General features: G+C 40.2%; 1 protein-coding gene across 1 annotated transcript in view; it reads right to left on the reverse strand.

Moving 5' to 3' along the window:
* Nucleotides 1-9,200: 9,200 nt before the first annotated feature.
* The window catches only part of RABL3 (RAB, member of RAS oncogene family like 3), a 74,993-nt gene continuing 70,766 nt past the window's right edge, over nt 9,201-13,427 (reverse strand). Inside the window, exons 7-8 of the mRNA XM_001363352.5 lie at nt 11,636-11,674; nt 9,201-10,748 (exon numbers count right to left, since the gene is read on the reverse strand). Of these exons, the coding sequence (XP_001363389.1) occupies nt 10,683-10,748; nt 11,636-11,674 (105 nt within the window). The 3' untranslated portion in view covers nt 9,201-10,682. The remainder of the gene's footprint in view (nt 10,749-11,635; nt 11,675-13,427) is intronic.

Genomic DNA, 13,427 nt, shown 5'->3' on the forward strand with positions numbered 1-13,427 from the left:
CCATGGCTGGAACAAGGACCAAACGTGCCCTGTAGGAAAATGGCTTTGGAAACTGAGTAGACTGGGTGGGAGAGAGAGAAAAATTGAAGAACGAAGACCAATCAGGAGGCTGTGCAATAGTCCAGGCTGACTGGATTCTAAGGGTGTTGAAAGGAAGCATCCGAAGATGGCAGAGAAGGTACACAGACAGACCCATTTGATCTTCTCCAAATTATCCCCCCCAAACCTATGACATAACACCTCAGACTGAATTTTGGAGCAACACAACCCCCCCAAAGATGGGGTGAAATTTTTTTCAGCCCCAAACAACTTAGCAGGTTGGCACAAAAGATCTATGCCCAGGGGTGGGAAAAGAGCCCAAAGCAGCATGCCAAGGCAGGCCCCCACCACAGCAACAGGCCATCGGGGCATCTGAATCGATGGCAAAGGCTTCCAGAGCTCTCAGCCATACAGTAAGGAGGATGGGAGAAGAGTACAGAGGTCCCTTTGTTGGCTCTGGGTGCCCATAAGCAGATCCAGGGCATGTCCTAGTTTGCAGTCTCAGGATGAGGAAGGGGCACAGGGGAGCAGGGGACCCTGGTCACAGTTTCAAGAGATAAAAGAGTGCTTGTGCTTACTTACAGACCACAGCACAGACTAGAAGGGTATTCAACACACTTCTCCCACCATGAAAAATCTGCAAGTTTGTAGATCCCCAGAGCTAGCTCCGAAGGCAGCTGCACAAAGAACTTGAAACTTGGAACAGGATTCCCTTCACCACAGGAACAAAGCCCAACTTTAACTGTTTTTTAAATTAAAAGAAAAGGAAAAGGCTGTGCAATGAACAGAAAACAACAAAAAAGAAGCTCAACATAGGAAGTTATCTTAGTGACAGGGAAGACCAAAATACAAACTCACAAGAAGTCAACAAAGTTAATACTCCAAGAAAGATAAGAATTGCTCTCAAAACCAAAAAGAATTAATGGAGGAGCTAAAAAATGATTTTGAAAATGAAATAAGAGAGGTAGGAGAAAAATTGGGAACAGAAAAGAGTGTGAAATCATGGGGAGAAAAGAGCGAATGGCTTGCTAAAAGGGGCACAAAATTACTGAAGAAATTAATCATTTGTTAAAATTAGTAGGACAATTGGCAAAAGAGTCACAAAAATCTGCTGAAGAAAAGAATTTTGTAAAAAGCAAAATTGGCTTCATGGAGAAGGAGGTACAAAATCTCACTCACGATTATGGAGCCACAGTAAAAATAAGTCAAGATTTAGCACCTTCTACACTAAAGAATCATAAAGCCTGAAATAGGATATTGCAGAGGACAAGGGAGCTTGTATTTGGACCAAGAACCACTTACTCAGCAAAACTGAACATAATTCTTTAGGGGGGAAACATGGTTATTTAATGAAATGAGGACTTTCAAATTTGATGAAAGGACCAGAGCTGAATGGAAAATCTGACTCTCAAATACAAGACTCAATAGAAACATTGAAAGGTAAATAAGAAAGAGAAATCAAAAGGCATTCAATAAGGTTAAGTAGCCTACATCCTAAATGGAAAGATGATTCCTATAGCTCCTACGGACTTGTACATTATTAGAGCAGTTAGAAGTAGTATACATAGAGAGGGGGCAGAGGTGTGAGTTCACGATGATAGGATGAGGAATGTATTGGAAGAAAGGGAGAGGGAAAAATGGAATGAGGTAAATTATTTCACATAAAAGAGGCATGACATAGGGGAAAATGAGAGATGAAGAGGGCAGCATGTGAACCTTACTTTCGTCAGAATTGGCTCAATAAGGCAGGAACATACACAATCAATAGAGTATGGAAATCTATCCTACCCTATGGGAAAGTAGCAGGGGAAGGGTATAAGAGAAAAGAGGGAAAATTGGGGGATATGGTGGTCAGAAACTAAGAGGAGTAAATAGGATGGAGAATAATACACAGCAATCATAATGGTGCAACAAGTCTCTCTAATAAAGGTCTCATTTCTTAAATACAAAGAGTAATAAGTTGACTGAATCATTCCCTGATTGATTAATGGTCAAAAGATATAAACAGGCAGCTCTCAGACAAAATAATTAAAGCTTTCTTTAGTCAGGCAAAAATACTCTAATTCAGTATTAAATAGAAAAATGTAAATTAAAATAACTCTCAGGTACCACTCTATACTTATCAAATTGTTTCTTATGATAAAAAAGGAAAATGACAAAACTTAGAGGGAATGTGGGAAAATTGAGACACTGATGCATTGTTGGGGGAGTTGTGAAATGAATCAAACTTTCTGAGAGCAATTTGGACCCATGCCCAAAGGGCTATAAAAACAATACATATCCTTTGATCTACTAAGTTTGTACCCCAAAGTGATTAAAAAACAAAAAGGAGAAGGACCTACATGTACAAAATTACCCAAAGCAGCTCTTTTTTTTGTGGGGGCAAAGAATTGGAAAGAAGTGAGGAATGGCTGAATAAGTTATAGTATATGATCATAATGGAATACTATTGTGCTATAATAAATAATGACAGGAGGAGCTCAGAAAAATTTGGAAAGACTTATAGAAACTGAAGCAGAGTGAAGTAAGCAGAACCAGGAGAACATTATACACAGTGACAGCAATGTTGTATGAACAACTGTGAATAATTTAGCTATTCTCAGCAATACAATGATCCAAAACAATTCCAGGACTCATGATAAAAAAAATGTCATCTGCTTCCAGAGAAAAATGTTTGTAAAAATATATTTATACGAATTAGTTAGATGGTTTTGTTGTTGTTCAATTGTACTTTTCATGACCCCATTTGGAGTTTTCTTGACAAAGGTACTGGAGTTTGGAGCTATTGCCTTCTCCATCTCATTTTACAGATGAGGAAACGGAGACAAACAAAGTTAAGTGACTTGCCCAGGGTCACCCAGCTAGTAAGTATTGAGGCTGAATTTGAACTCAGGTTTTTCCGACTTTTGGCTGGGTAATCTATCCACTGTGCCATCTAGTTGCCTTAGTTAAGTGGTATTATGGAACTAATCCATTGATAGTGTCTGAATCCAGACCAAATCAAGCTTTTTTTCACTTTTTTTCTTAAACTTTTTTTGTTCAAGTTTCCTTCCACAAAAGGATTAACATAGAAAACGTTTTACATGATTGCACATGTAAAATCTATATGAGATTGCTTACCATCTCAGCAGTGGTGAAGGGAGATGAGAGAGGGAGGGAGGGAAGGAATTTGAGACTCAAAAAAAATTTTTTTAATGTTGGAAATGTAATTGGGGGGAAATTAAATTAAGTTTAAAAAAAAATAAAGCCTGCATCAGTTGATGATTTTGTGAGTGGAGAGAAGGAAATGTAAACATTTCTGATGGCAGAAACAATAAAATCTGGTAACAGATTGGATAAGTGAATGGACAAAGAAATTGAGAGTGACACTGAGATTTGAGGTCTGAGCAATTAGGAGGATGATGGTATCCTTAGAAGAAACGAGGGTTTTTGTTTTTTGGTGGGGTGCAGATAATGAACTCTGTTTTGTACATTTTGAGTTTGAGTACATCCTTATATATTCTAAAGACTTATTGAACAGTTACCAATTTCAGTGTAGCCTTAGTAATTTGAGGGAGTATCCTTATTCCAATTCCCATTCGCACTGAGTTGGGTTCCCTGGAGCAAGGCTACATGTCTCCCTTGGGGAAGGAGAATTCTGGATTGTTGGAGTACCTTTCTCTAATGCTATTGGCTGGAGCCAATTCTAGTGTTTTCCCCAATATCAATATCCAGTTATAGTTAATTGCTCCCTATATCATCAATACCCTTTGCTGGATTAGTTCCTTAATACCATAGTAGATAGATAGTACATCCAGCCCAGAGTCAGGAAAATATGAGTTCAAATTCAACCTCAGAAATTTATGAGCTGTGTGACCCTGGGCAAGTTGCTTCACCTTGTTTGCCTCAGTTTCCTCATCTGTAAAATGAGTTGGAGAAGGCAATAGGATCTTTGCCAAGAAAACCCCAAAAGGAGTCATGAAGAACATAATTGAATAACAACAAAATCACCTAATTAATACATTCATTTTTACAAACATTTGTAAAATATTTGTATACTACTGAGAAAACAGCAAAAATCACAGCTACAAAGCATTTCCCTTCCAACACCTGGGGGTACATTCTCCTGTATACTACTTCATATAGTGTATTAAATGAATTAAATTAAATTAAATAGGGTACATTAACTATGGGCTCATATTTAAGGCAATTTCCACATATTATTTGCCCTACCAACTTCATTTCCAAATGGACAGTTGATGTGAGTTGCTATCACTCCCTTTTGGAAGCTTTCTATCCCCTTAGTCACTGGAGACTCCACTCCTCATGAAGCTTGGCTGTCTGCAGAACATGGCATGAATTCAAGCTCTTACACAAGGTAGGGCTCACTTTCCTGACCTGCATTTCACAAGGTCATAGCTGCCTAAAAGGAGGAGAAAACACAGACACACACAGACACACAGACACACAGACACACACACACACACACACACACACACACACACACACACGAACAGGCAGGTGCTAGTACCTTCCAGATGATTGTACTAGTAATAAATTAAGAGACTGAATTCTGTTGGAATCATCTTTGAAATGTATAGATAATTCTCATGATTCCCATTGCTTTCTGGGTTAATAAATGGCCTGTCCTATATTTGATTCATGCTTTACACTGGGATCCTTTTTTCCTTCTTTTCAGAGTGGTTGGCCATTTCCTTCTGCAGCTCATTTTATAGATGAGGAAACTGAGGCCAACAGGGTTAGGTGACTTGCTCAGGGTCACACAGCTGGTCAGTGTCTGAGGCCCAATTTGAACTCTGGAAGAAGAGTCTTCCTGGCTACCCTGCTCAAATAGAGTTACTCTATCTCCATCTTGTTCCAAAGGTAAATCATTGCCTAATAGATGAGCTGTGCAGCTTGAAAGTATTTCCTTTGTGTACTAGTTTTTACTTTATTTTTATTTTGGGGTTTTGGTTTTATAGGAATAATCTCTTACAATAATATAAGTAAGATAATTCATGTATAGCCCAGATCAAATTCTTTACCATCTCTGGGAGAACAGAGACACAATTGGGATCTTATAATTTTGGGAAATGTATATTGAAAATTGTTATTACACGGAATTGGGAAGCTAAAATATTTTTAAATGAATATTTGCTTTCGAGTACATTTTATTCAAACAGAACATTGTGTTCACATGAGCAAAATCACACCTCTAAGGGTTGTTGGCCAGAAGAGTCGGGGAAATAGGCTTATTATTCTAGAACAACATATCAGAATGCTATTTAATTCAAAATTAAATGAACAAGTAGCACGGAATAAGGGATAAAGTATTAGAAATCAAGAAGAGCTAGGTTCTAATTCTGTAATTCTAATTCTGTTCTAGTTGCGAGAACAAGTCACTCAATTTGTCTAAGTCTCAGCTTCATCTGAGGGAGGGTAAGTGGTAGAGCGGATAGCATGCTGGACCTGCAGTCAGGAAAATCTGAGTTCAAATCCTCCTCGCTCAGATAAGACTAATTATGTGCCTGACCAAGGCACTTTCATCTGCTTCAGTTTCCTCATTTATAAAAGGGGGTTCCTAAGAGTACCTCCTAGGACAGTTGTGAGAACAGGATCATATTTGCAAAGTGTTTGCCAACCCTCCAAATGCTCCATGTTGTTATCTCTCTGTTACAGTTCATCATTCATATTCAGGATCTTTAGCCACTCCACAGGCAACTGTTTCCACTTTCTTACAATCATGAAACATGAAGATATTTTTGTAGGATCTTCCTGCCTTTTCCCTCCTTGGCGTTTATGCCCATCCATCCCCCAGACCACAAATGGTTGGAGTCAGTTTTTCTCACAAATTATTTTCAAACTATTCCAGCTCCAAATGATTTCCCAGAATTGTTAGACGAAGTTCCCAGCTCCATCAACTGCCCTGGAGTAGGTCTTCTTCCTATTCCTCCCTCTGCTCCAACACAGCCCCATCTTCGGCCACCTTGGCCATGGGGATGCCATTCCTCTACTATGATTTACTGCTATTCTGATGTGGAAGGCTGATGTTCTCTCTCTGGCCTCCATTCAGTCTGGGGCCAGAAAGTCCACCTTCTTCTACCTGCAACAAATGCTTCCTAGAAATCCAGAGTTAGACAGAAGAGGGTTCTCAGAGATCCTAGAGGTCAGCCCCCTCAGCTTACACATGAGGAACATCTAGCTCACGAAAGTGAAATGACATCCAAGCTCACACAAGGAGGAAGTAGTGAAGATAGGCTTCAGGCTAAGAGCCTCTAACTCCCAATTCAACCGTTTTTCCATCTTATTGCTCTATAGCCCCAGACTTAAAGAACAGGGGAACTAGGGAAACCCCCCAGGAATGACACAAGTGATAAACCAAAAGGAAAATGGTGATATGCAGGGTAATACATTTCTTTTTAAATTAAATTAATTTAATTAATTCTAAGACAGAAGCATGGCAAGAGCTAGGCAATCAGGGTTAAGTGACTTGCCCAGAATCACACAGCGAGAAAGTATCTAAGGCAAGATTTGAACCCAGATCCTCTTAATTCCAGGCCTAGTGCCCTATCCACTGTGCTATCTGGTTACTCCTTGAATTTACACACACACACACACACATATATATATATATATATATATATATGTATATATATATTTAAATCCTTACCTTTCATCTTAGACTCAATACTAAATATTGGTTCCAAGGCAGAAGAGTGATAAGGGCTAGGCAGTGGGGATTAAGCAACTTGCTCAGGGTCATACAGCTAGAAAATGTCCAAATTTGAACCCAGGACCTCCCATCTCTAGGCGTGGTTCTCAATTGAGTGAGCTACCCTCAAATTTACTTTCAACCTTGCCTCTTAAACCATTTTTCTTAGTGTCCAGTGCACTCATGACTTTGACTTTCTTTTTAATATCAGACATATTTATTAATTGTATTTCTATATTTTAATTTATTTATAATTATACATATATTTATATATATAATTATTATCAGACATAGTTATTCATATTAGACACTTATACTTTAGTTGTCTCATTTAAAAAAGGGGATTAGACTAGCGGACTTCCAAGGTCCCTCTTTAATGTTGATGATAAGATTGATATGATGGAGATGTTTATAAGAGATGCCTCACCAGAGACAAAGAGGACAGCTCAGTCTCCCTGACAACAGATCCCTATTTGTTTTTACTCCCTTCCACATATCCTGGAATCTCAAATGAAGAGGAAACGTCGGCGGTCATCCAGCCTCCTCTCCATAGGGGACAGTTATTATGCCAATCTGCCATTTGCAGGGCATTTCCATTTTTGCATTGTATCTGGTGTGATGATCCTCAGCGCTGAAAAAGAGTCGTCTCCAAGATGTGCAGGTCCAGATGGGAGGAGGACACGTCCCTGGCCGGCTGTGCATCACTCATGCTCATCCCATTCCCCAAGTGAACTCTGCAAGGATTCTTGTTGGAAACCAGAGATCTGACCTTGTCACTGTCCTCCTCCACAAACTCCAGCGGCTCCCTACTGCTGCTGGGGAAGATAGACTCATCTTCTTGGTTTTCAAAGCTTTTCCAACCTGGTCCCTATTTCTGTTTCTACTGCGTGATCGTCCTAGAACTCCACGGAGTTACCCAGGGTCTCCGGTCTTCCCGCACCTTTGACCATGCCTGCTCTACTCCTTCCTCTCCAGCTTCGTAGCATCTCTGGGTTTTTCAGTCACTAAACACTGTTCTGTAGAGCTCTCCTGGTTCTCCAGAACTGTCACAGCCAGTTCTCTTTGCCTACCTACCTTGGGCTTTGTTTATTGTATATGACAATCCCTTTCATCATACCACACCCACAATAAGCAGAAGGGCCATTTCCGTACAGGTCGGGCTTGTTTCTTTACTGTGGGTTTGGGTTTAGTGGACTTTGCAGTGACTAGGCATAGGTGAGTCCCAGGCTGGACAGAAGGTGAGATGCAGAGCTGTGTGCCAAATCTCTGCTCCCTCCGGGAAGGAGGTAGTCGTTGTCGTGTGAGAGGAGGAGGAGATGGGAGCGGCAGAGGCTGTGGGGACAGCACCTATCGCCCCTAGGTTTCCCCTGCGAAGGCTGGAAACGCGTTCTTGCTGCGTATGAGGCACACGCTTAGCCGGAGACATGATGGGAAATTGCTCTGACACGGACAGGGACCCTGACAATGGACTAAACGGATGGGGAAAGGCATACTTTTCTCTATGATCCCAGGCCCACGGCTGACCTTATTAACGGCTAGATAGAACAGGCCACCCTGCCTAGAACGATTACCGTGCCACTCAACTATTATGGCTTCATTCCTTTGGGTCTTGAAGGATTTCTGGGTTTCAAAAGTCCCTGCAGATCTTAAGTTGGACGAGTTCACCCCTGAGCAGGGACCGGTTGACGAGAGGCTGAAAGCAAGAACGGACACGCGACAGGTGCCTGGGGAAGCTTATGGGAGTTAGCTGAAGCAGGAAAGAGGAAAAATGGCATTGACAGGGGAGGCTGACGGGGTGCAAAGGCAACTATGTCCTTCAACTTTGCCTCAGGCCATTCAAAATCTTCTAATAAACTCTATTAAGCATCGTGCTGGCACAACAAACTTGCCACACATTTCTTAGTGTGAAGGTAGGTTATTTAGGGGGAAAATGTAGTTGGAGTGGAGAGAAACACTGAAGTTCATTAATTTTATGAGAAGAAGATATCTGTTCTGTCCATGGGAAGCTGTCCGCCCTTGGCTCTGTTTTTTAATGGAAACGAACTAGAAGGGGCTTTCATTGAAAGTGAGAGATAATGGTTGAAATCAATGACTAAGAGGAAGCGAGGCAGGGACACTACCTAACTGTTACCGTGGGAAAGATGCGAGCTGCAGATGGAGAACAGGGCCCAGGTGTTGATGAAAGATGGCAAACAAGGCAGTGTCAGGCGCAACATTAACGTTTGTGCCAAAATCCACACGTGGCACGGCTGTCACATAGTCCTGCCACTCCTGGCCTCCCACCACCGACCCCTATTCAAACGTGGCCAGAACTGTGGGAGAAAGTTTGCTTGGTGGGTGACAAGGGGTCCCCAAAGCTTCCAAAACCTTCTCTGTAAAAACCCAGTTGTAAACTCCTCTCCTCTTCTGAGTCTGGACTGGTGAAGAGCTGAAAATCAATTAAAATGGGAGAATAAGATAGAGGAGAAACTGGAGTGTGAATGCTTTATTTTTACAATGAAGAGGTGAGGTGGGGACTTAATTAAAAAATCATGGGGAGAGATGGGGGGAGGGAGAGATAATTGAAGCTGAAATGAACACTGGAGGTAGTGAGAGGACAGAGGGTCAGTCAAGGAGATTCTGAGGAAGGCAGCAAAACCAGGATTCACTATTGCAAGGAAAAATGATGGGCAAAAATCAAAAAAGGAAGACTGTGCAGAAAACTGACATGATCCTAAACCAATTATTGGGCCATCAAGAAAGCCAAGAATCCTGTTCCATAATTCATGTCTACTTCCAGTGAATGTGTGGCTGTGGAGCCTATTTTTATTTCTCTCCCAGTGAATCCTCTATTGCTAGCACCAAGAATAATATTCCTAATTCACAGAGTACATGTGAGTGAACTAAGATTTACTCTTCCAGAGCCGAATTTTACTTCAAATAAATAAAAAAGGGGAAGGGCTCCAAGTTGCTCTTTCTGCCTTTTTGCTGGCCTACAAACGCCCCTTGCTTCTTCCCGAGCAGGTTTCAGAGAGGCCTGCAGTCAGGTAGAGCTCAGTGATTACAGGATTCAGGAAGCTGCCAACTTCTGACCAATTTTTTATTTTGTTCCTACTGTTGCTGCCTATGTATTATTAATTTGTGTTTATATTTAACTGCAGCTCTGAGCTAGCCTCTTCTAGTCTCTGAGCCATTTGGGAGGGAGAGGAGGGGAAGCAGACAAGACTGCTATTGTGGGAGTATGTGATTGGGGCAGAGACATAATTAACTCTGCTTTTCCTCTTTGAAAATGACAAAAAAGTAAATGATAGCTAGCTACTAAAGACAATTTAAGGACTGCTTAATACTGCTTCTCTTCTTGAGAATTTTAAATGGTAGCTTTTGGGGCAGCTAGGTGGCTCAGTGGATAGAAAGGCCAGTTTGGAGATGGGAAGTCCCGGGGAAGGGTTGAAATCTGGACTCAGACACTTCCCAGCTACGTGACTCTGGGCAAGTCACTTGATCCCCATTGTCTTACCCTCCACTGCTCTTCTGCCTTAGAACCGATACTTGGTATTGATTCCAAGACAGAAGGTAAGGGTCTAAAAAACAAAATATGTGTCCATTTAAAAATATCCTTAAACTTACATAAAACACAAAGAAAAAGCTTTTTTTTTTTTTGTACTGGGTAAGAATCGTTTTTACTGTAAGTCACTGTTGCTTGGTGTGTAAACCCGACAGTCTTCTCTATTTCCAGCTGGCCATACAATCCTCAGAAGATAGGGACCGAGAAGAAGACAGGGCTCTGGACGTGCAAATGATCCCCATTATCATTTCCCTTTATTTTTATATTAGTGGGGAAGTGTGAGGAAAAGAATTTTAAGACATGCATGAAAGGATGAATATTCTAATAGCTGATATATATTGTCTCCAGAGGCCACGAAGAGTAGAAAATCTGTTTTCTTCCTGTCCGTTCTTTAAAAGGATGAGTATATCAGTCATAATGAAGGTTCTTTACAATTCCTGCACCAAATCTTTTTCGGTCGGGAAAGCCAACAATCTGTAGGAAGGAAGATAAAAAGTTATGGTCAAAGTAGATGCAACACATCCATATCTCTAATAACACAACATGTCTGTCTGTCTTATTTCTTGCTTCTATAGTGAAAATGTGCCAGTGATATTATTCACATATTAAATTGTGAAACCAGTTTACACGAGAGTTTTTACTAAGAAATTCAAACTATAAGAATTAAGGTAAGGTATGAAAGTATCAGATTATTTACCATATGGGGGAGAAAGTGGGGAAGGAAGAAGAGAATCTGAATTGTAAAATGTCAGAAAACAATTGTCAAAAATTGTTTCTAGGTGTAGTTAAAAAAATTAGCAAAAAAATAAAAATAAAGGGGAATAAGAGAATGAAGGCAAGGTAAAAATGCTGCCAGAGTATAGGTACCAAATAGGTACCTCCTATAAGGCAGAATAGTATACCAAATGAGTACAAGTATAGCATACTAAACAGGTATAAACTCCTTTAATAACAGTATAACCTAAATTAAGAAAGGAGAAACTCAAAGTGAAGACTGAACATTAGTAAATTTATAATGTACTATAATTGTTTCCATTACAAATAGTCTGTTCTTGAATGCTAGGAACAGAAGAAAACAAGACGTGTGGTTCCTTTTGAGTCAAGAGGAATCTCTGACACTTTGTGTTTTTATAATTTCCCAAAAGAGCTTTAGAAATCAAAGTATTCCAAATCTAAGGGTAGAGTTTAACGATACAGGTCTTTTGAGAATCATTACTGTGGCCGTTACCATTTAATACCCAAGATCCAAGAAAATATTTCTAGAGACCATGTACATAATAAAAAGCAGAACTTGACACTTCAACTCTTGCTATAGGCCCCATTTAGCTGAAAGAAAAAAGATGAATAAGAAACAGACTGACCTGGCTGCCATCTCGAATAAAGTATCTCTTCTCAATAACCTGTTGAAACAGAGAGATGATGCAGAATACACGTATGTGGGAAATGTGGCTAACTATGATGGCTATCCAGGGGACTAAAATGCTTATCCACAATTAAGAGATCTTAATTAATCTTTAATTAAGAGGTTTCATACAATTTAAAGTAAAGTCTGTTGCCAGTCAACTGAGAGCGCAGAGCTAATCAGGCCAAGGTTGTGAGTTCAATCTTCTTTTGTGTAGTTACGCTCTTTTCCATGACCACAGACTGAAGTCTTAATTCAGATATTTCACTAACAGTGATGTGTCCTAATTCTCTGTAGTCACAAAGAAGCCTAGGCAAGAGAATATGGACTGATCTGTGCACATCAATGAGTAGTAAAAAATAACTGAAAATAACATATTTGATCATAATGTTAGTATTATCTTCATATGACAGAAAACGTTTTAAAAATAATTAATTTTGTCCTTTGTTATTACAGTGGCTGGAGCCAGGATGCATTTCAGTGAAACCAGGATGCTCAGGTCAGGGCCAAATGTGTCTCCATGGGAATATAATATTAAAACCCTTCTGGGAAAATTAAGTTCAATATCTGAGGTTAGAAATTCCATATTGTTTACTTAAATGCATCTCTGATTTCATCTGTGTGGGTCTGCCTACCTGGAAGTTAAAATCATACCCTGCTCTATCCCTTTTGATCATGTGATGCTTATCTGTGTTTTTCCATAAATCCTACTTGTTCTTTTAGTATTTCAAGGACACCGGTGCACCACTTGGCTCCACCCTTCGGTTGTCTCTCATTCCTGCTATACAACCAGCTCAATTCCTTTTCCAGGATTATAAGTAACATTCCTTATGCAACTTTTCATACACAAGCCACATACTAGAGTCTACCTGCCCATCAGTCACTTGTCCTTTGAATTCTTCTGAGATGATAATTCATCAGGGAACAGTATTAATCAGAGGATAATGGAATTCACTGGTTTCAGCCACTCGGTGGTAATTCAATAGTTTTTCAGTGTTGATCAATTTGAGACTACTGTGCAATTTCCCAAATACAAGCCAGCCTGAAAGCCTCCTCCAACTCAATCCTTGGCTCAGATTATTATCCCCTGGCAGCCTTTGTCCAAGCATACGCATGGGCTAATTCAATAGGCTATCTGTCCAATGACACGTGTTGTACGCATTTTGTTTTTCTAGAGAGGAAGGAAAAGATGAATTGTGCACTGTTGGGGATTTCTCTTGGGCAGTTTTGTAGTGCTCTATCTCTGCAAAAAGGGACATGTGGAAACTTCAGTAACTTTCAGTAATCTTCTTTAATTTGGACTGTATACAGGACATTGTACAAGGCACCACATGACATTTCTGTTGAACACGTATCAATCATTTCAATTAAAACCTTCTTTGATGTAAGTACTCCAGAGACTGCTGAACAAAGCCACCTCTGTGGTCACATCAGTCACGTCCCCTTGTATGGTGTGGGGGCATATGTGAAAGGCATCTTGTTGGAGGAGAACTTTCAAGGCTATTTTAAGTCCAATGCTTTCTTAAAATTAGGAAATAAAATGGGAACTTACACACGCTCTATGCCTCTGAGGCAGCTAGACAGTCATAAGGATGTGGTAATCTACAGAAAACCACCTGCTAAATCCTTCCTATTCCTCCCATGTATTCATCAAGGATACCCTTACTGGGTACATAGTATTCTCTCAGAGATTTTATTGAGACGAGAAAACAGGCATACGGTTCTAGAGTTATAATTATCTTCTTGGCTAC

This window comes from Monodelphis domestica, chromosome 4 (genome assembly GCF_027887165.1).
Source record: "Monodelphis domestica isolate mMonDom1 chromosome 4, mMonDom1.pri, whole genome shotgun sequence".
Lineage (NCBI taxonomy): Eukaryota > Metazoa > Chordata > Mammalia > Didelphimorphia > Didelphidae > Monodelphis > Monodelphis domestica.